This window comes from Papaver somniferum, unplaced genomic scaffold (genome assembly GCF_003573695.1).
Source record: "Papaver somniferum cultivar HN1 unplaced genomic scaffold, ASM357369v1 unplaced-scaffold_154, whole genome shotgun sequence".
NCBI lineage: Eukaryota > Viridiplantae > Streptophyta > Magnoliopsida > Ranunculales > Papaveraceae > Papaver > Papaver somniferum.
In genome coordinates, this window is record NW_020624820.1 from 98,841 (window position 1) to 123,060 (window position 24,220).

General features: G+C 36.2%; 1 protein-coding gene and 1 long non-coding RNA gene across 3 annotated transcripts; one reads left to right on the top strand and one right to left on the bottom strand.

Annotated features, from left to right (window-relative positions):
- Positions 1 to 338: 338 nt before the first annotated feature.
- Positions 339 to 1,481, bottom strand: LOC113336928. The gene is made up of 2 exons (XR_003354051.1): positions 899 to 1,481; positions 339 to 677 (listed from the first exon to the last, which is right to left on the bottom strand). It is a non-coding gene; the product is annotated as an uncharacterized LOC113336928 (long non-coding RNA).
- A 13,685-nt stretch (positions 1,482 to 15,166) lies between these two features.
- Positions 15,167 to 21,462, top strand: LOC113336751 (kinesin-like protein KIN-14I). 2 transcript variants are annotated; one of them, XM_026582422.1, is made up of 19 exons: positions 15,167 to 15,580; positions 15,785 to 15,951; positions 16,047 to 16,190; positions 16,345 to 16,572; positions 16,668 to 16,736; positions 16,844 to 16,912; positions 17,150 to 17,221; positions 17,314 to 17,487; positions 17,563 to 17,644; positions 17,718 to 17,813; positions 17,900 to 18,076; positions 18,163 to 18,269; positions 18,388 to 18,566; positions 18,669 to 18,830; positions 18,916 to 19,169; positions 19,267 to 19,433; positions 19,532 to 19,726; positions 20,304 to 20,797; positions 20,988 to 21,462. In XM_026582422.1, exons 1-19 carry the CDS (start codon positions 15,475 to 15,477, stop codon positions 21,112 to 21,114), a joined length of 3,069 nt encoding a protein of 1,022 aa, XP_026438207.1. In that variant the 5' UTR covers positions 15,167 to 15,474; the 3' UTR covers positions 21,115 to 21,462. The 2 variants fall into 2 exon arrangements, with proteins under 2 accessions (XP_026438207.1, XP_026438206.1); XM_026582421.1 differs by having other exon boundaries at positions 15,168 to 15,580; positions 20,976 to 21,462.
- The last annotated feature ends 2,758 nt before the right edge of the window (positions 21,463 to 24,220 follow it).

Consider the following 24,220-nt stretch of genomic DNA (forward strand, 5'->3'; position numbering starts at 1 on the left):
TGAGCCTACGAGGTTTTTCTGTTGCCTCCATGAGAATTAGGTTTTGTCGTAATGTAAAAAACGGCGAAGACAAAGTAAAATACGAGCAATTATTAGACTGTTACCTACGCATCCATTCTATCTTCTGGTAACGTCTTCGCGATTGTTATAGCTAAGGTGGTGCACCTACATATTTGTTGACTTGATGCAGTATTTCGTTATAGCCATTCGAGATATAACGTATAACATATGGAGCAATTGGTAATAGGTACAAGGTATTTAAATTGGTCTAGGATATGGAATATTTCAAACAACATCAGGTAGATCTTGGGTATAATGATGGAGAATCAAACATTTTCTTAGAGAATTTGATCAAGATTGTTAATAGGAATACCAGTTTATTAGGGAGGGTATCAAAACCCCTTTAGGATAAAACATTTTTTGGTCGTCTTACATGGACAAGTAGAGTGCACGTGTGTTGCATGTCGGCGAACACCGGGAATTCTACAATTTTCTTCATCCAGTCTCCAAGTTCAACTGCAGCACCGTATATTTCCTAATTCCCAAGTCTATCACCACTTTCTGATTGAATCTAGACAATATTGCGTACCTAAGATGAAACTCGGTAAGATGGAGTTAACGTTTCAACCTTGGTTGTAAGTGGCAGTACCTCCATAACTGTAAGAATCTTGTTGAACCTGCAGAAAAAGAGAATTGAAACAATTCAGATCACGAAGGAAATGCACGTGTGTGTACTCAAGTAAGCAAAAGACACAGATATTAGAAATATTAGACTAAGTACACAAAATGCAAAGATCAAGAATTCTCATTGTAAGGTATATGGATCAAGATCATCGACATTGTTGCACTAAGCCATTCTTAATAAGAATTAAAATCTTAAGACTTGTGAAAATCTTACCTCCCTGCAATTAGGTTCTCCTTCTATTGCTGTTTCCATGATCAGATTGAGGATTATCCAGTTGACCAACATCAATTAAAAAATCATGCATTAAGAATTACTAAGAGCTGTTGCAGGAGCACATTCAAAACTAATTACAATTAAAAGTACTTCGAAATGCAAATTCTGCAAACCCCTGGTTTTCAAAGTAAAATAGCGAATCAACAATTTAAAATAAAAAAAATAAAAACTGGAAGCAATTATCAGTGAATATGATTTTGAACCTCATTACTAAGATAGATTTGCAATATCGAACACTAACCTAATGATTTCAGTGACAAATTGATTAACTGAAACTCGATTTGGATGGAGATAAAAAATTTAATTCAATTGAAGTTGCCCTAGAAGAGGGATAAAATGAAACCAATCGAATTTCGATTTCAGGAATAACATGAAATAAATCGAAATTATTGTTGAACGTAATCAACAAAGAATACCGTGTTATACAAAAGATTTCTGATGGGAGATGACTTGAGAAAATCCATGAGAAAAAAAAATAGAGAGAAGAAGACGAATCATCGAGGATAAAGAAAGAAGTAAAATGTCAGTTTCTTTGGATCGGACGGCAGCAGTAAATCCAACGACAGATCTTAAAACGCGTGGGACGAATAATACGTGCGACGTACCAAAAATACGTGCGCAAACGAAAAGTTCGGGAACAACGAAAAAAAGGTTAACGTTTTCAGTTGGGCTTGTTGGCATTAAAAAGGGGAGATTTTGGTAATCATACCGGTAAACTAGCACTCAACATTAGCAATGTTGGCAAGGGCGGAGCCAAGGGTTGACTAACCCTAGCTCTACCCCCTAAAATCTCCAAAGTTATATAAAAACCTTCTATTCTATTAATTATTTTGTGTTTAATCTCACCACATATTTAACATTTAGCCAACTAAAAGTTCCCAAAATCTTATGAATGATTTTTAGCCCCCTTAAAAAAAAGAAGGTACAATTGGGAGATACTTTCACAAATTGAGGGATATTTAGGAAAAAAAAAGAAGAAGAAGATATTACGAAGTAAATTTCACACAACCCCTTACCCAACTATTATCTACCTAGATGACAGAAAGATCATTAGAAATAAATTTCACACAACCCCTTACCCAATTATTATCTAACTACCTATTTTATCCCTGATTAATTAACGTTAATTGATCATATTAGGTGTTAATTATGTTTTAGATGTGAGATCAACTAATGTTAAATGGATCTTCAAAACATCAAACAATTGAAATTTTTTTGATTTTTTTCGGAAACACAACCCAGAACCGATTTACGTTCATGCACTCGTAAACCGATTCTGGGTTGGTGTTTTTGAAATTAACAGAGGACTTACAGAATCAGTTAAAGTATGCACAGATAAAATCCGATTCTGGCAATCGGGTTTTGTGGGACATATATAAACCGATTATTATATTTCATAAGAAATATTTTTTTTTCATTCATTTCATATCTACTCCTTTTCATAGGAATCACGGATGCATTTAGCACATGCATCGAGCCTTTAAACCCATAGGCGACCCTAGTGGACGAGATATAGTCCCGTGAGGGTTTACATAGATATCTACCCACAAAACCTACACAAAAACTTCTAAAACCATCAATCTTCGTCGGAGGAATCTGAATTTGATTCACTCACCATGAAGTCCGGGGCATACTCCGGAATTTTGGATACCATGAAGTGATAGCTTGCATCAAATGTGAATGCTTCCCCCTTTTCCTCCAAGTAGCGAGCTTTCATGACTTGGTTCTACAAAAACACGACACAAACTTACTTTGTTAGTGGTATTTCATTGGAAGATAAAACAACATGGATTACGTAAAATAATTCACAAAAATACTTACAAATTGATCAACGGACAACCTAAAGTGGCAAGTGTTCAAAATATGATGTCAGATAGCTATATAAGCAAGTATCGCATTTTCGATGACTTGGTGCCTAACATGGATTTGTTGAACACTTCTTCCGTTCGGATTTACAAAATCTTGCATATATTTCTTATATACCTTTTGTTAGAGCACTGCTCGGTCGAACTCGCAAGCGTTGCTATCTCAAGCTTGATGTCAAGTTTAGTTACCAAAACTATAAGTCTTGATTTCTAGTCTACTCATAGCTAAGTCTCGGACTAGGATAAAAAGTGTAGTTAATCTCTAGAATCCATGGCGATCATCATATAAATACGAAGAACTACTCAAGGAACTGGTAGAACTTCGTCGACTAAAAGGTATGCGGAGACTTAAACTTATCTATCACTCAAAAGTCTATCTACTCTATCTCCTATCTTGAGACAAAATTCGTATTGCTATATAGACTATGATTATACAACATTTGCTATTTCGAGCCGAGTTTATCTCGCCAATCTATTTCTCGAAATATGCGTTGGTAAGCTTTCGCTTTGGCCAAGTTCATCTTTACTAGTGACGAACTGGTGGAACTTCATCGACTAAAAGGTATGTGGAAACTTGAACTTATCTATCACTCAAAAGTCTATCTACTCTATCTCTTATCTTGAGACAAAAGTCGTATTGCTATATAGACTATGATTATACACATTTGCTATTTCGAGCCGAGTTTATCTCTCCTATCTATTTCTCGAAATATGTGTTGGTAAGCTTTCGCTTTGGCCAAGTTCATCTTTACAAGTGACGAAAGTCATATTAGTTTCAATTACTTGAAAATCGTTTTGACGAAAAATTGCTTGTGAACAACAACTATATAACGTCATCTAAGAATGTTTCAATGATTTAAATGAGAGTTTAGAATATAACCTTGAAAGGATATAAACATTTTGTGATAACTCATACATGTGTAAGTCCTTATTCCTTGAACCAAAGTATGCGTACTTTGCTGCTCAGGAAAACCAGAACTGAAGTCCGCGTACTGTCGGAAGTTCACATCCCGTGAATTTTTGCTGGAGTTTGTGAACTGAAAAAAAACTTATTCCGGGTACTTAAGTCCGCATACCAGTATGCTTACTTAAGTGGGTTAGTTTCTAAAAATGATTATTCGTGAACTTAAACTTATATAAACTAAGGAATGCATACTTGCAAACCGTGGCTATTAGGTTCTAAAAACGATTATTCGTGAAATTAAACTTATATAAACTAAGGAATGCATACTTGCAAACCGTGGCTATAAAGTTCATGAATTGATTCGAGTGAATCAAATCGTTTTTGCTTCGATTGTGTCTTGTATACTTGTATAAGACCTAAGCAGTTGAACAACTCTCTAACTAGTTCTCTTGAGTCATTTGAACTAGTTATGGTTAAGATGAACATGGTTGATATGAAAGTGCTCATATGGATAACCATTTGGTTAACTACTGTTGAACCAACTAAGTGTACATGTTTGGGTACGGTTACACAAATCTGAATAAACGTGCATTTCATTTGTGTGTAACAAGCTAAGTTCGATCTAACAGTTGAAAGATATTATCTTGAATCTAATCAGGTTTTCATATAACGCTGAATATTGAATGCTTTGTTACCAAGGTAACTTAGATTGGAAACCCTGATTTGAAGACTATATAAAGGATAACTCTAGCAACTGGGAAACCTAATCCCCACACCTCCTGTGTGATACTAGTTATATTATCTAGAGTCAATTCTCCTTTAGTCTTAGGTTTCTATCGAGACCTGTAGGTTAATGACTTGAAGACTTCATTGGGATTGTGAAGCCAGACCCAACTATTTTCTCTGCAGTTGCGTGATATGATCTTGTTGTTTCTATCGTGTTTGAGAACAATCGTAAGAATTGATTGAGATTAATTTACCCGATAGGCAAGATACAAAAGAAGTCACAAACATCTTCGTCTCATCATTTTTGAGCAATATCTTGTTTCGCTAGTCAATTAAGATTTTGTGAGGTGATTGATAATTCTAGGCTGTTCTTCGGGAATATAAGTCCGCGTTATCAATTGGTTCATGTTCACCTTGATTTATCAAAATACGGAACAAAAACTCGTAGGTATTTCTGTGGGAGACAGATTTATCTATTACCGTAGATTTTTTTGTGTGATACATATTTTTTTATTAAAGTCTTCGAATTTGGGTCGTAGCAACTCTTAGTGGTGGGCGAGATCATCTAAGGGAATAAAGTGCGTAGTATCCTGCTGGGATCGGAGACGTAAGGAGCGTAACTGTACCTTGGATCAGTGTGAGATTTATTGGGGTTCAACTACAGTCCAGACCGAAGTTAGTTTGTAATAGGCTAGTGTCTGTAGCGGCTTAATACAGTATTTGTTCAATCTAGACTAGGTCCCGGGGTTTTTCTGCATTTGCGATTTCCTCGTTAACAAAACTTATGGAGTGTGCGCTATTTCTTTTCTGCATTATATTTTGTTATATAACTGAAATATCACAGTTTGTGCGTTGAATCGATCAATTGGGAAATCCAACCCTTGGTTGTTGATTGAAATTGATTGATCCTTGAAAATTGGTCTTTGGTACCGTTCAAGTGATTTTTCTTGTATTCAATTAGACTCGCAGATTTCTATTTGCTTGAGTAAGTATTGAATCGAGAAAGTGAGATATAACTCTTTGATATACTTTTATTAAGATTGAGTCTGACCGTCTAGTTGATTCTCTTAAAAGTATATTGGAGTTTTTCCATACAGATTGCTAAGCGAAATATTGGGTGTGGTTGTTAGACCCCCATTTTTTCAATTGGTATCAGAGCACGCAAACACTATAAACCTAATAAGTTTGTGTTTGACTGTTTCCTAAATACTGTCCCTATGGGAAATCGCTTTAGGAATCTTGCTCTTGGCATCTGTAACGCACACCAGAATTCCGTAAAGATTGCTCAAAGATTATTGATTAGACCTCTGGTCTCTCGTGATAATCCTGCTTCATCTAAGACATTGGAAAGCTTAGATGATTGTGAACAATCTAAAGGAAAAATTAAAAGCTCTTTTAAGAAGAGTCTGTTGAAAAAACACATTCGACGCTCAAAGATATGGAATCTCACTATATTAAATATTAATCTTTATGAGGAATACTATCATAATGGATCAATTGACAAAGATCTATTTAGAGTTTTTGAAAGCGTTTTTAAATTATTAGCAAAACTTAATTCCTTTGAGAATAAGAATTATTCTGAGAAAAGTTTTGTACCTGTCAAATCATGTAGTCACGATGTACGAACTATATCTACCTCCAACTCATGTGAAATCGATAAAAATAATTCCTCTGAGTTTGAAGTAGGTTAAAACCTTCAGAAAAAGTCTTTTCTTGGGTATAAGAAGGGGGATTCAAAAAATTCTATTAATTCAGAATATAATCGTTACTATGATTATACTGATACATCTCAACCTGAAAAGTTGCATGAGAATTCCTCTGCACATTTAGCATCTCGGTAACACGACTGACTTTACCCCATTTGTATATAACTTGATGTGGGGCAAGTGATGGTTGATTTTTCTCTGGATTAATTTTTGTTGTAATTTTTTTTTTGTTTTCTCCAAAGGTTAACTAAAAGTAACGGAGTCTCTCCTCTGTTCTTTTACTGCACTGTACTGGTCTCTTCAGTGTGAGAACCTTGGGTGGTGAACGGTTTAAGAAAACCTACTTTCCTTTGTGGGTCGAAGTTCAGAAAAGGGCGCAAGTCCTGTGTTGGGTTTATAAAAGAATGGTACGCGTACCTTCTTCCTTCCCAATTCTGTCTGCGTACGTGAACACTCTAGGGTTCATGCTTTTCCTCCATTAAAACTTCTTTGGAGAAAAATTATGAAAAAGGGTGTTCAAGGTTCATTCAAAGTAAGTGTTTTCTTCCTCCTTCCTTTCCAATTTCTAGACCTCATGATGAATCTTAAGGTTTCAAAAAGAATTTCAAAAAAATTGGGTTCTTCATCTTCTAGCATGAATCTTCCTTTAGACCAAATTTATCTTAGGATTAGATTTGTCAATGATTCTTGTGCTAGTGTTTTTGAAAGGATTTCATCTAGTGGATTTATTTTAGAAAATAAATTGGATTCCTCTCGTGGACATAAATAGGATTTAATTTGTTTTAAAAAATTCAATCCTGGAAACATCTTTGATGGTCTTGGCCAAGGGTTTGATACTCTCACAAGAATTTTTTATGCCAACATTCACGATGTTGATCTCGAAAAACTGGAATTCAAAACCATGATAAATATATAAAGGTTTCTTGTTAATAGAGAGTTGATTTCAAGGATTACCAAAATCCCTTTGGGTAATTTTCGTCTCCCTAGGCCAAGTGATGAACGACCATCATATGAAGACATCTCTCATGGTCTTTGTGGCAAGAAGGTTGTTTGGAATGAAGGGAAATTTCCTACTAATGTTCTTAGTATCTCCTTGATGGCTTCCGGAAAACTTGGTATCTCTAATCTTTGTCCCTCCACAATTGAGAATTCTCGGTGGAGTTGCGAGTTTGCAGAGTTGGTTTATTTCCTTGAATTGGGTGTTCCGAGTCTCGATTTTTGTGGTTTCATCATTTTTCAAATGGCTTCGATGACTTCACCCAACAAGAAGTTAGGCTTTCCTTGCTTGATTAGTCAAATTTTCCATGAACGTGGTTTTGATCCAATTGGCAATTCCCTTGGAGCTCCCAAACCTGTTCGTCCCTATACTTTCAAATCTATGAGGGAAAATGTGTGCAAAAGACAATGAGATGATTCCCTTGACGGTTCTTGTAATCCTACCACCTTGAGTCTTCTTCAAAAAATTCACAAGGGTGTGTGTAAGGTCAATTCAAGGGTGAAATGCGTGCAAGAACAATTGTCGTTGGTTACAACTAAGTATCCCGAGATCAAGGAAGATTTGAACATGATTCAAGCATCTTGGATTGTTTCCGATGATGAAGATGATAAGTAAATTCTTTAGCTTGTTGATTTTATTATGTCTAGTAAATCTTATTATGAGAATTTTATTCTTGTGTTTTAGGAGTAACTAGAGTTTGGAATAGCCACTATTGTGATTACACATAGCTATGTCCAACGTTTTCATCTTTATTGTTTTTTAGGTTTATTTGGTTAAATTCTAAAATTGTTTAGAAGATGATTTTTGCAGTATTAATATTTATGGTTTTATATATTGCAATGTGTTATGAGATATGTGTGTTTGCGTCCGTTAACTATGATTGTCCCATACTTTGTCAAAAGTTAAGTCTTTCAATGTCGATATGCAAGTATTGATAAAATAATGAATGAACTTTTGACATTACAAAAGTTTTTAAGCCTATTGTATGTCATTATGCAAATATTGATGGAAGATAGGATGAACTTTTGTTTACGAGGATTATGTCTGTTGTATGTCATTATGCAAATAGTGATGGAAAATATAATGAATCCTTGTCTATTCCGCAGTATTTTGATCTTCTATGATCCATATTTTATGTATATACTATGCGGCTCCATAAGTTCTCTTATGTTGATTATTTCCGATTAAATTAATCATGGGTTTTCTTGTGGTTAATTTAATTGAGTATTTTGGATTCAAATTCGTATTCGTATGTGATTTGTTATGTCCAAAGAAATCCTTCTTTTCTTGTAAAAGTAGGGTCGCTCTTGTTGTTCTTTCGGGAATGACATTTTATGGGGGAGAGTTCTTAATTGAACCTGTGCTTAATTGCCAAATCTTTGTGGGGAGTGCGGCTGTGGAATATTATAGAGGTTATCTTGTATCTTTATAAACTCCTTGATGAATGCATTTAGCTTCGGCTATATGAAGGCATCTAAATAGTTTATATGTGCTTTCTTTTGGTCATGAAATATCTCTATGGAAATTTCATTAAGATCCCACTAGCTTTCGTATCTTTGCCAATTTTATTGACAAAAAGGGGGAGAATTAATGTGTAGTTCACACTACAAATACGTATGGTTTTCGGATCATTATGTAAGGGGGAGTGGTTTCCATGTGAGATGGAGTATTGACCAAGGAGGAGTGATACATATCATCATAGTATTGTTGCCGAAGTTGTGATACAATTGAACTTTGATACTGTGTAATAATACTATGACAGTGTGTAACAATGATTGAGAACTCTTGTTTTCTCATTGTTATAGCTACGGATTTTCAACAACGATGATGCTAAACTTACAACCTTTGGAATCATTGGAGTACTTGGAAGTGACGAAGATTTCGAGTAATTTAAAGAACCAAGGAGATCATGCATGTGGAAGAGAAGCTACAAAAGTTTATTTATTTAGTATTCCATATGTATTGATGGTTTTGTCACTAAAATTGACCAAGGGAGAGATTGTTAGAGCACTGCTCGGTCGAACTCGCAAGCGTTGCTATCTCAAGCTTGTTGTCAAGTTTAGTTGCCAAAACTATAAGTCTTGATTTCTAGGCTACTCATAGCTAAGTCTCGGACTAGGATAGAAAGTGTAGTTGAGCTCTAGAATCCATGGCGATCAACATAAAAAGACGAAGAACTACTCAAGGAACTGGTGGAACTTCATCGACTAAAAGGTATGCGGAGACTTGAACTTATATATCACTCAAAAGTCTATATACTCTATCTCTTATCTTGAGACAAAAGTCGTATTGCTATATAGACTATGATTATACACATTTCCTATTTTGAATCGAGTTTATCTCGCCTATCTTTTTATTGAAATATGTGCTGGTAAGCTTTCTCTTTGGCCAAGTTCATCTTTACTAGTGACGAAAGTCATATTAGTTTCAATTACTTGAAAATTGCTTTGACGAATAATTGCTTGTGAACAACAACTATATAACGTCCTCTAACAATGTTTCAATGATTGAAATGAGAGTTTAGAATATAACCTTGAAAGGATACAAAACTTTTTGTGATAACTCATACGTGTGTAAGTCCTTATTTCTTGAACCAAAGTATGCGTACTTTGCTGCTCAGGAAAACCAGAACTGAAGTCCGCGTACCAGTATGCGTACTGTCGGAAGTTTACATCCCGTGAATTTCTGCTGGAGTTTGTGAACTGAAAACAAACTTATTCCGGGTACATAAGTCCGCGTACCAGTATGCATACTTAAAATTGGTTAGTTTCTAAAAATGATTATTCGTGAACTTAAACTTATATAAACTAAGGAATGCACACTTGCAAACCGTGGTTATAAAGTTCATGACATTGATTCGAGTGAATCAAGTCGGTTTTGCTTCGATCGTGTCTTGTATACTTCTATAAGATCTAAGCAATTGAACAACTCTCTAACTAGTTCTCTTGAGTCATTTGAACTAGTTATGGTTAACATGAACATGGTTGATATGACAGTGCTCATATGGCTAACCATTTGGTTAATTACTGTTGAACCAACTAAGTGTACCTGTTTGGGTATGGTTACACAAACCTAAATAAACGTGCATTTCATTTGTGTGTAACAAGATAAGTTCGATCTAACGGTTGAAAGATATTATCTTGAATCTAATCAGGTTTTCATCTAACAGTGAATATTGAATGCTTTGTTACCAAGCTAACATTGATTGTAAACCATGATTTGAAAGACTATATAAGGGAGAACTCTAGCAACTGGGAAACCTAATCCCCACACCTCTTGTGTGATACTAGTTGTATAAGCTAGAGTCGATTCTCCTTTAACCTTAGGTTTCTATCGAGACCCTGTAGGTTAACGACTTGAAAACTTCATTGGGATTATGAAGCCAGACCCAACTATTTTCTCTATAGTTGCGTGATCTGATCTTGCTGTTTCTTTCATGTTTGAGTACAATCGTAAGATTGGATTGAGATTAATTTCTCCGATATGAAAGATATAAAATAAGTCACAAACATCTTCGTCTCATCGTTTGTGATTCCGCAATATCTTCTATCGCTAGTCGATTAAGATTATTGTGAGGTGATTAATAATTCTAGGCTATTCTTCGGGAATATAAGTCTAGGTTATCCATTGGTTCCTGTCACCTTGATTTATCAAAAGACGGAACAAAAACTCGTAGGTATTTCTGTGGGAAACATATTTATCTACTACCGTAGACTTTTCTGTGTGATACAGATTTGTTTATTAAAGTCTTCGACTTTGGGCCGTAGCAACTCTTAGTTTTGGGTGAGATCAGCTAAGGGAATCAAGTGCGTAGTATCCTGCTGGGATCAGAGACGTAAGGAGCGCAACTGTACCTTGGATCAGTGTGATATTGATTGAGGTTCAACTTCAGTCCAGACCGAAGTTAGTTTGTAGTAGGCCACTGTTTGTAGCGGCTTAATACAGTGTGTGTTCAATCTGGACTAGGTCCCAGGGTTTTTCTGCACTTGCAGTTTCCTCGTTAACAAAACTTCTGGTGTCTGTGTTATTTCTTTTCCGCATAATATTTTGTTATATAATTGAAATATCACAGGTTGTGCGTTGAATCGATCAATTGGGAAATCCAACCTTTGGTTGTTGATTGAAATTGATTGATCCTTGAACATTGGTCTTTAGTACCGTTCAAGTGATTTCTCTTGTATTCAATTAGACTCGCAGATTTCTATTTGCTTGAGTAAGTATTGAATCGAGAAAGTGAGATATAACTCTTTGATATACTTTTATTAAGATTGAGTCTGACTGTCTAGTTGATTCTCTAAAAACTATATTGGAGTTTGTCCATACAAATTTCTAAGCGAAATATTGGATGTGGTTGTTAGACCCCCGCTTTTTCACCTTTGTCCAAAAGGTTTCGGCATCTACCCTTACGGAGGACTGATTTTTAATTCGAGTTTCGGCGTACCATGCTTTGGTGATGGATAAATCTTCATTTGAATCAAATGATGCCATTGTTGTATGTAGAGGTATTGGGAGAGTTACAAAGAGTAGATTATGATATGAGCTTTGGAGAGTACATGTATATAGGTGTCTGTTGTTTTGTGGAGGTATGGAGTTAGAGGAAATATAATGAATAATTTTGGGGGAAATGGGGTCCAAGGGTGAGGTCTTTATATATAGAGAAAGTCTCCAACGAATTTTTTTTTTTTTGAAAAAAGTGAAATAATTTGGAATAGTCGGTCTTCTCGAAGGCCCTTAAAATCCGATTTTGTTTTTATGCCACTTTATTGTTGCCAACATAGTCCGATTAAAGACATGGAAAATATTTGAATTTTCACCGATATTAATCGGTTTATATAAATACACAAGTGATCCGATTCTAGCTTAAAAAAGATACAGAAAAAACAACATTTTTAAGGCACGAAGAATAGGATTATAGTGACCCCACACATAAACCGATTTTTTGATGGACACTCGACAATCAGATTATGTTGACATATCGAGAAAACCGATTGTGGGCATGTGTTTTGGTAACAGAGTTATTGAGCATGCATAAACTTGTTTTACGATACACATAATCATAATTAAAATTTTAAGTGCATTAAGTTCAAACCAGGAGCATCGAAAATAGAAACCTTAACCATCCCAAAAGAGTGTTAAAAACTTAAAAATTAGACAACCAATTCTTAAAACCTTACACTTTTAATACCTAAAAATTAAACCTAGAAACTTAAAATTATAAATCATGGAGCACCAGCATCAGGAACAACAGCATCAGGAGCAGCAGCACCAGCATCAAGAGCAATAACTTCTGCATCAGCCATGAGTCATGACTTGATATTCAGTCATTTCTTCAAACATAGCTTCTAAATGTCTATGGAAATCCCTCTAAGCTGAAATCAAATCCCTCCTTCTCCTCGGATCTCTTCAAGTGCAAGCTTGTCTACCAGTGGGAGTGCTTTCTCCAGACGGGTCTCACGCCCATATGCAAACTTGTAAAGGCTTCTTTCTGGCACGGGTTGTGGTGCCCTATGAATATCCTCATGGGTGAGATCTCGAGAGTAAAATACTAGGTGCCCGAAGTCCATACCTCAAAAAAAAAAAAAGTTAACAATCGGTACATAATTAAACATATGCAATCTGATTCTCAACAACAAAACACAAAGGAATGTCAAACATAAACAATCGGTTTATGTGATACATATATAAAAACCGATTATGAAATGGAATCTGAAGGGACAATTCCACAATCAGTACATTAACAAGTAAACAAAACCCGATTGTGGAATCACAGAGTTAAACAAAAAGTACCCAGAATTGGTTTATGCTAATGCACTTATAAACCGATTCTGGTGATGTCTTTTCATATTCTGATTTTAGACCCAGAATCGGTCGATGTTAATCATCATATAAACCAATTACTCTGCATGCTCTTTATGGCCGAAGAACAAAACCCATAATCGGTTTATACGATATGTCAACATAAACCGATTGTGGGTAAGATCAGAGATTTTGGTTTTTAAAAATCGAAGATTTAAACATGTAAATCAATGAAGAAATGCGAACACTAGAACGGGTTGATGGAGATTTACCTTTTTTTTTATTGGATCAAAGATCGTTGGAGAAGAGGGGCAAAAAAAAAATTTGATTAGGGTTTTGAGAATTTGGAAAGATTAAGATGAAAATAGAAAGTTTTTTAGGTTTATGTTTTTATGCTTTTTGGATTTTTACTGAAAATGGTAATGGATTGGTATTTATATGAGTTAGTCTTAGGAATTAATTTGGAGGTAAATTAGACGTTTTGTGAAATTTGACACTCCAAAGACATTTGATAGAGTTGGGAGAATTTTTTTTCGAAAATGATTTACTCATCGAAGAATTTGCACCGCATTCTCACCGTGTGAGAGGATGAGTAGGACCCACTTCTACCCACTCCTATCCCAATGCACCGAATGCTATCCTGAATACGTGCGATCTCCCTCGACGCATTCACGGTGCAAATTCTTGAGTGAGTCTAGCAAGACTGAATTTTTTTATATGCCCCAAATAAGTGGAGTAGCCCCAAACTAGCCGGGAAAAAAAAATAAATCTAGCTCCCCCCCAATGTTGGAGTTTGATAGTTGACAAATTTGGGAGAGTTTGTCAGTTCATAAACGGTGTTTTTGCTTTAGAAGAAAAACAAAAAAATAAAAAAAACAGTGTTTTTGTTTCCCTACCGATTTCCCACGTAGACACCGTTTAAAAAAATATGACTGTTGGTAAAGGCAGCATCAGAAATTTTAAAAACAAAGAAGCCGTTTCTATTGAGCATTAAAGTCAATATAAAAGTAGAATTTTTCTTTTAGTTGGTCGGACTTGGTACCATGCTCAGAGTTTGATACTTTGACGCAATGTTTGCCCACTCTTCTTCATTTCTTATTGTACACACACACTTTCATGAACACTTGGAGGGATCCAAGAAATAGGTTTTTTAGCGCGTTAATCTTTGATGGAATCTAGTTATACACACATTCATTATTGTTGGCACTTATTATGAAAATTACTCATAGACACTCTACGAGCCCGTTCGGTTGGGAGAATTAGAATCCTAGGAATTCAATTATAGGGTAATTCAATTCCTGGAATTGGATTTCAAGGAATTTAATTCCAATCCAAAAAATTCATGTTCGGTTATCTTTGTTATTATCCCTGAATCCAATTCCATTGCATCATTGGAGCAATGCAATGGAAATCTATCATTTTGGAGGGAATTGGATTCCTAAGAATTGAAATTTTCAATTACGTAGAGTTCATTTGCCCCGTTCGGTTCAAGGAATTGGGCGCATTCCCTAGGAATTGGATTCCTAGGATTCTAATTCTCCCAACCGAACGGGCTCTTATTGTTTAATTTTCTCACTTTTTTATGGCAACAAAAATGATACGAGGTTGTCTAAAATGGAGAATGCCTAATCAATGGTGTTCAAAATTCTCAAGTTTTGATTATCATAACTCGATATTATTTACTCGAATTTCACTCGACGAGATAGTACATACAGTGTTTTTTCGACTACCTTCAAATTCTTTTAAAGTGGAATTGTGTACATAATGTGGGTTCTAAACTAGAACAAAAATAGAAGGGAGCACGAAGACCATCAAACCACTTGATAGTTCTCTTCAGTTAGTCACCTGGCGTGGCTATTTTCCAAGTTGCCGGAAGTACCAAAACCATAGCTAACAAATGAACACATGATCATGACTTGCATATTCCCCACCCCCACCCCCCACCACCACTCAATAGAAGTGGCGAAAGTTAAAGTTCCGAGTCCGACTTTAACATGGGACCAGAAATTACTTTTCACCTAATTACATCCCTCATAGTCATACGAATCCAACGGCTAGTAATTCAAAATTATAAATTAATTTTTCGGTAAACAGCTAAAAAAATAGAAACAAAGAGTAAATTTTAGTTTAAATATCAAAACCTTCCGAACCAAGAGGCTCGGAGTTGGGTTCGGAATTGAGAGTGATATTAGAACAAGAGAGAAAAGAAAGTAGAGTTAGTAGTGTGTGAGTGACAGAACACAAAAGAGAGAGAGAGAGTGAAGAAAGAAACCCCAAAAACTCAAAAACAAAACGGAAAAAAGAAAAGCACTTGATTTCATATTTTTTTTCCTCTTCAGAAAAAAAACTTTAATTTTAAGATCTAGTTCTTCAAGAACAGACACCATAATTTTGTGTTATAATCCGATACAGAGAGATATAGATAGATTGTAGAGAGGTTTTAGATGACATTGAATTGAATTCTTTGATTATTATTGGAAGAATTTTTTTATTTTTTTAAATTTTGTGTATATTTTGATTTAATGGCGACGACGGGAGGAATTTTATCCTTCGTAGAAGATGTTCTTCAACAACATGGAAAGAGGTCGTGTGATTCAGATTTAGCTTCAAGAAAAGCAGAAGAATCAGGTACCAATTTCTTGCATTTTAGATCATACTGTATATCTTTTCTGGGTTTGATTCGTCACATCGATTTTTGGAGGAAATCCCTTGTGATTCTTTCTTTGGATTACTTGGGAGAATTTGAGTTGGAAAAAATTGTTTTCAATGTTGATTTCTTTCGTGTTTTTTTTGTGAGGAATTAAAAATTTGAACATTTTGATTTTGTTTTAGCAATGAGAAGATATGAGGCAGCTGGATGGTTAAGAAAGATGGTTGGAGTTGTGGGAGCTAAAGATTTACCAGCAGAGCCATCTGAAGAGGAGTTTAGGCTTGGATTAAGAAGTGGATTAATTATTTGCAATGTTCTTAACAAGATTCAACCTGGTGCTGTTCCAAAAGTAAACAACAATTCCGAAAGAAATAACCAAAATTTAATTCAATCTTCTAGTGTTTTTACTAGTTTTTGATCGGGGTTTATATGAATGTGATTCAGGTGGTGGAAAGTGCGTGTGATTCTGTTCTAGTACCTGATGGTGCTGCTTTATCTGCATATCAGTACTTCGAAAATGTCAGGAATTTCCTTGTAGTTATTCAAGAACTGGGGCTTCCAAATTTTGAAGCATCTGATCTTGAACAGGCATGTTGTAATTCAATTGAAAATTTTGCCTCAAATTTTGGAGAATTGGTCAGTTAGGGGACATTAGGTTGTTGAGAATTTGAAATGGATCAATGGGATTTTCAAATGAACGCTAGTGTGTGTTTAACATTTATTTTTTGCTTGTAATTTTCAGGGAGGGAAGTCGGCGAGAATTGTGAATTGTATTTTAGCACTTAAATCCTACAATGACTGGAAACTGACTGGTTGTAATGGTGCATTCAAATATGGTGGGAATGTGAAACCTAATATCTCAACAAAAAGTTTTGTGCGTAAAAATTCAGAGCCCTTTACAGGTGGTTCCTTGTCAAGGACTCAGTCTATAAATGAGAAAAGTTTGGATGCCAATGATTCTTCTGATATGGTTGGTGTTCCTTACTATTTGCATACCCAATTGGTCTCTTCGAGTTGAGTTGAGTTAAACGAGTATTAATCAATTACTTAAACTTTGATGAACAGACTAATCGTCCGTTAAATACGCTTGTTCATGCTGTTCTATCAGACAAGAACCCTGATGAAGTTCCTATGGTAGGTCTAGTAATTGCTGCAACTGTTTACCTGTTCTTCCAACTCTAGCCTCTTAATTAAAGCTATTGGTTCTAACGTGCACATAATACTACTCTTTGCACATACAGCTGGTTGAATCGTTGCTTGGCAAGGTTATGGAGGAATTCGAACGTCGCCTTGTGGCCCAGAATGAATCGGTAAGCTTCTATATGCATTTGTTAACATCTCATGGTAGTCCGTTTTGACGAAGAAAAGAAAAAGTAATGATATAGCTCCATCAAAGTCTATAAACATCAAATGCCACTGGAAAATCAACTCTAGGTTCAGATTGTAGATTGAATACTAAAGACAGTAGTAACTATTGAGGGATACGGGTTCTTCAAATCTATCAAGGTTTTCCATTTGATATTTGTTTACTGTTTCATATTGAACAGGTGACAACATCTGAGGTTATCGGATCTAACAACAGCAAACTTCTTTCCAAAGTTCCTACTGGTGATATGAAGGTAGACTGTTGTTTTGTTTTTCAGCTTTACTATGAACTGTTGGTTGTAGAATTTGAATATAAAATGTGACATCTGCTTCTGCTGATTTAAAGATTAAGCGAGAGGAAGAGCAACACGTTCTTGTTCATAAGAAAGCAGAAGAACACCACACTGCACAGTTAACAAAAGTAAATTCTGCTCTTGAAAACTCCATCAGTTGTCAGGAATCCAAAAACCGGCTTCTGAAGCAGCAAGTGCTTTTTGACCAACAAACAAGACATATTCAGGTATAAATGGAGAAAATACATTCTTTTCTTTGGATCTCACTCTGAATATGGTGTTGATGGTACTGGCTCTTGTAGGAACTGAGACATACTTTACGTACTACAAAAGCGGGAGTGCAGTTTATGCAAATGAAGTACCACGAGGAATTCAGTAATCTTGGTAAGGCCCTTAACATTATATTTGGTTTTCAATTTGCGGTTTTAGGTTCTTTACTTATTCTTTTCTTTTACAGGTAACCACCTTCATGGCCTAGCTCAGGCTGCTTCCGGATATCATAGAGTTCTGGAGGAGAACCGTAAACTGTACAACCAAGTACAAGACCTTAAAGGTAAAGATCACGAACAGTTTCTGGAGTATAATTAACTTATGTTCTTCTCACTAATTTTTCCCATTTCCTTCTTTCCGTTTGATTAGGAAGTATTAGGGTATACTGTCGAGTGAGGCCCTTCCCACCTGGACAACCAAACCGATCAAGCAATGTAGTACACATAGAAGAAGGAAACATTACGATTGTCGTGCCATCAAAATATGGAAAAGAAGGACACAAGTCATTCAACTTCAACAAAGTGTTTGGTCCAGCTGCAACTCAAGGTTGCTATGTTTTTCTTGCTTCACATTTATGTCTTTGAATCATTAATCAATGCCTTTTGTTAACTCGTAAGGTTTCCCTACTGTAGAGGAGGTATTCGCAGATACCCAGCCACTAATCCGTTCGGTTCTTGATGGTTACAATGTATGTATATTTGCATACGGTCAAACAGGATCTGGAAAAACCTACACCATGGTAAGACATCATTAGAGTGAAAGTTGGGTTAGTTTTCATTAATGAGTGGATACTTTCGCTGCTTAAAAAAAAAATCCAGTTATTCAGTAATAGTGGATTCATGTGACTGTTTTTGTAGAGTGGTCCTAAAGAACTCACAGAAGACGGCCTAGGTGTAAACTACAGAGCACTGGGTGATTTGTTTCATCTATCAGAACAAAGAAAGGACACTTTTAGATATGATGTTTCTGTTCAGATGATTGAGATTTATAACGAGCAAGTTAGAGATCTCCTTGTTACAGATGGACTTACCAAAAGATATCCTTCATCAGATTTCATTGTTTATTTACTGATTTGATTTTTTGTTCCATTTACTTCATTACACCCATATTTTCTTGATTATCCTTAACTGCTGCAAACATTAGAAATTCGAAATAGTTCACGTGAGGGACTCAATGTGCCTGATGCGAACCTTGTTCCTGTTGCATCAACATCTGACGTTATGGAGCTGATGGATATTGGACATAGGAACCGTGCAGTAGGTGCGACAGCTCTCAATGACCGTAGTAGTCGTTCTCACAGGTATAGTTGTTAACAGGGGTTTTCTTTTGAGCAAATTTCTGGAGATTAAGCTAACTGTTTTCCTTGATTTCTCTTGTATTCGTAGTTGCTTGACTGTTCATGTTCAAGGAAGAGACCTGGCATCTGGGGCCGTTCTTCGGGGATGCATGCATTTGGTTGATCTTGCAGGGAGTGAAAGAGTTAACAAATCTGAGGTGACTGGAGATAGACTTAAAGAGGCTCAGCATATTAATAAGTCACTGTCTGCTTTAGGAGATGTAATTGCTTCTCTCGCCCAAAAGAATGCACATGTTCCCTACCGAAATAGTAAACTCACACAACTGCTCCAAGATTCACTTGGTACGATAAAGCTATTGCCTTGTTTCTCGTTTCTTGGTCTAGAATATAATTAGGATTTAGCTAAGATGCTGAGTATCTTATTCTTACCACATATTAGGTGGACAAGCCAAGACACTTATGTTTGTACATATAAGTCCTGAAATGGATGCCATTGGGGAAACAATTAGTACCCTCAAATTTGCGGAAAGGGTCGCCACAGTGGAGCTTGGTGCTGCCAGAAAGAACAAAGAAGGTGGTGGAGAAGTCAAAGAGCTAAAAGATCAGGTTATTGTTGCTGCCTTCTTCAAATTCATTTGCGATTTTGTAGGAAATTCTTCACATAGAGTTGGTCTCATGCTTATACTTTTCTCTTGCTTGTTTAGATTGCCAGTCTTAAAGCAGCACTTGCAAGGAAAGACGGTGGGAGTGCCGAGCTCCTTCAACCCAACAGTCCCGATAGACACGTGATAAAGGCTTGTGTATCATCACCACTGTATCCTAACAAACAATTTGGAGGAGATATGTTGGGCGGAAACAGCAACCGAAGGCAGCCAATGGAGGATGTGGGGAACTTAGAGGTAACCACTCCATTGAAATCTTGTACCCAGTTTTACTATGTTCTTTGCAAATAATTACGAAAAATTATTCCCATTTAGGATGTGGACAGGGATAGAATGGACATAATTCCATCTGATGACTGGGTGAAACTGCATTTATATTCGGACCTTTGAATTCATCCCCTGGCCAGGCTAACAAGATATATAACACTTGCAAAGCCTATACTACCCATAAATGATCAGTTAGTGACTAAGAGAACAATCGTTCTAATAGTTATTGAGATTTTTACTAATTGTTCAAGTCCTCGATTAAACTGATAATATTATTTGACCTGATTGTTCAAGTCCTCGATTAAACTGATAATATTATTTGCTGGGATTAACTCCTAAGAACTGTGATTAATTGTCTATAACGCACAATTCAGTATGAGCTTTATCAAAGCTTCTGTTTTAGTTAAGTTGCCAAACCCTCAGCTGAGAGACTCAAAATTCAAATGCTAGCAGTATATATTATTGGGTGTCTGGTTTGTTTTCATACTTTTATCTTCTTTGTGAATGTTTTGATTATTATGCTAAGTTATACCCTCTTTTTTTCTAGTCATGGAATAACTCTACGTCGTCAACACCAAAAAAATTTTTTTTTGATCTGCAAGAGTTAAACTCGCCTCCCTGGCCCCAGGTCAACAGTTCTGGGTTTGGTTTCCAGAGGGAGGATGAGAGAGAACGAGGAAATGGGGATTGGGTAGATAAGGTAATGGTAAACAAGCAGGAGTCATTTCATTTACGAGATGCAAACCAACATGCGAATTGGGAAGGAGATAATAGGCAGTTGCCAGACTCCTTTTACCAGCGATATCTTGTGGATTCAAGTAAAAAGGATGGCCACCAAGAGTATGACACTCAAAGAAGTCGTTTTGACACAGCAACTACAGATGATTCAGATGATGTTGAGGCTGCCACCAGTGATTCTTCCGAACCAGACATGCTTTGGCAATTCAATCCTCCAAAAGTTCCCACTACTACACCCACTAAAATTGCGTCAAAGATCAAGAAACCTCAGCCTAAAATGGCAGCAAAGAGTCCAGATTTAAGGTAATTAACTACTTACTATATCTTTCCAAAAAAAAAATTGTCTATCGTGTACTCTAGTATTACTATATAATTCTGAGTATAACTTCAAACAATCTTGTGTTCAGCAAGCTCAGTGCTTATGTTCAAATGTTCACTATCTTCAATTGCTGTGCTTATAAAGTTGACATGTTTTTGACAGTGCTTTGTATAGGAGTTCAATTACCACGGTTGGTCCATCACCATCACGGAAAGTAGCGAATGGTTTTGGCGGAGCACCTCTGCACCGAAATGGGAGGCAGTTGGGCTCTGTTGAAAGTAAGCGAAGACCTGGAAAGTAATAAAGACAGCAGTTTACAATTGCGGAACAATGTTGGGGAGTATGTTCTGAGGTTTTCTTTTGAGTTTGTTTGAGTTGGAAAGAAAGAGAGAGAACAAACTTACAGAGAGGTTTTGCTGGTTGCTTCCAGTGGTGAGTGACACGTTATAATCCCGCGAAGCAATGATTCCAGTTGCTCGTGTTTCTATTTATAAGCGGTAGTTAAATCTGTAGAGAGTTGAGTGTCCCCAACTTGTTCAGTTTTCTGTTTTCTTTATATGCGTCGATTTATCTGCAAAATTATTCTTCGCTGTGTATTGTGTTATAAAAGCTGATCCAAGAAAGGAAAAGAGTGTCCACTATTCATGTATTACTGTTGATGGGTGATTTCAACAAAGTGTTATGCCAAGAGGGAAAAAAAAAGGTGGTCGACCAGTTAACTATGGCCATGCAAAACTGTTTAGAGAAGTCATCAACGCCAACGGTTTCATTGATCTAGGGTTTTCTGGCAACCCTTACACATGGTCAAACAAACAGCAAGGAAGCAGGCACATACAAGAAAGACTTGAGCAATCACTATTGGCTCCATCTACACCCACATGCGCTGATCCAACACCTAACAAGAATTGCATCAGACGATGCTACTATCTTACTCAAAGAAAACCAGGCTAAATTGGGGCCTATCCCATTTAATTGGGGCCTATAGCTACATGACAAAATAGGGTCATTAAGAACTAATTCATAGAAACCCCTTATCCACTATTTATGTTAATGCATGATATGTCCTTGTTAAATTAGCCTAGCGTTTTTAGGGGCCACCCCAAAGGATTTAGGGGCCATCAATTTATACCCAGCCAAAGACTCTAGTTAAGGGATACCCTATATGATATTGAAGTTACATAAATGCCCTTATGGTAAAACTGTATGAAAACCAAATCAAAAACAATTCTACTCATTTCAACTCTTCTTCTTCCAGTTTCCTATTATCTTTCGATTGTGGAAGAAAAAAAAAAATTCCGCTCCAAAGTCAAATGGCCCCAATTAGGTAAGAATCTATCATTTTTGGGGTTTATTTCGCTTTAATTCGGCGAATCAAGAAAAAATAATTCTAGGGTTTTCGGTTATTTTATCCAGATTCGGGCGATATTCATGCTCCTTTACTTCCGAATGTAGTCGTGTTCTTCATTTCTCAAGAACATCGACAGTATTCGGGAGAAATATTTGATGGTTATCGGCCGAATATTGTTGGTCATATCTTCCTGGATACAAACTGGTAATAATCGGTAGTTTAATGAATTTTTTGTCTCCCGAATATATTTAAGTAGACACACAGTATTCGGAAGTACACTCACTACCAAATATATATATATATATATATATTGAAAAATCTCAAAATTTCTGATATAGGAAAAATCCCATTTTGGGGCCAGTATTTATTCGGAAGACAATATAATGTTATGTACTTCCGATTATTTCAATTTCAAAATTTGAAAAGTATAAGTTTTTCCCAAATTCTGATTTTTGGGCCATCGTACATTCGGGACTTTACAAAACAATTATCCTCCGAATATAGCAAGTTCAAAACAAACCACGCCTTGGCTCTAGGTGGTTCCAAGGGCCAATATAGAATGTTAGACAACCCATATTCGGAAGTTTGGGTAACTAATTATACTTCCGATTATTTCAATTTCAAAATTTGAAAAGTATAAGTTTTTCCCAAATTCTGATTTTTGGGCCATCGTACATTCGGGACTTTACAAAACAATTATCCTCTGAATATAGCAAGTTCAAAACAAACCACGCCTCGGCTCTAGGTGGTTCCAAGGGCCAATATAGAATGTTAGACAGCCCATATTCGGAAGTTTGGGTAACTAATTATACTTCCGATTATTTCAATTTCAAAATTTGAAAAGTATAAGTTTTTCCCAAATTCTGATTTTTGGGCCATCGTACATTCAGAACTTTACAAAACAATTATCCTCCGAATATAGCAAGTTCAAAAAAAACCACGCCTTGGCTCTAGGTGGTTCCAAGGGCCAATATAGAATGTTAGACAGCCCATATTCAGAAGTTTGGGTAACTAATTATACTTCCGATTATTTCAATTTCAAAATTTGAAAAGTATAAGTTTTTCCCAAATTCTGATTTTTGGGCCATCGTACATTCGGAACTTTACAAAACAATTATCCTCCGAATAATATAGTCGTGTTTAGAAATACCAACTTAATCGGTAGATAAGAATTTAAGTTTTCCACCGAATGTCTTATTCGGAGGTAATACGTGTATCATTAACAACCGATTGTAGTGCACCAATGATACGAAACCTCAACGGCCATATTTTCAGAAACCTCAACGACCATATTTTCAAAAATTAGATCCGTTGGAACTCTAATCTATATAAGGAGGGTAACCCCTCTCAGTTATTATTGAGTAACAAATCTGAATGAAAAACCTTTTCAATGGCAAGTCCATCATCAATCGACAACATACTTCGAAGATGCGAGCGAACAACTACATCAATTGCAGCAAGGGAAGAAGAAATACAAAAAGGGAACAAACAACCCAAAAAAATTAAACCATCGTTAATGGCAACGGAGGAGGAGGAAGAGGAAATCAAGGCTAAGAAGCGAGGTCAAGAACAATTCCATCATAGAGAAAGATTAAAACAAGTTGAGGAAGAGACCGAATGGATAAAAAATTATTACATTGTGAAAGATCTACCCAAAGAACATCAGGACGATCGTATATTTTGGATTAACGTTTCATTGGGTCCTTTTGTTGGTAAGTACAAGAATCCACGCCACAATTATGAACCATCCCATGTTTCTTCAAGGGTGCACCATGTTATAAAATTGTGCACCGAGTACAACCGTATTCTTGCTAGGCACAGAGACGACAGGTTTGCGGCACAAGATGCTTATTCCAAGTGGAGAGGAGAGTCGTTTCTACATTTCGAAGCCGCGTTGATTGTTGCATCTCGGACTGGGAAAAAAGAATAACATGTGATGTTTGAGTGCTGTAAATTCAAATTTTTAATATTAATCGGCGATTTGATAAAATATGGAATTCCCGAATATGATTAATCGTATTGAAGTGTTATAATACATATTTGGTACTCAGTGTGTTAT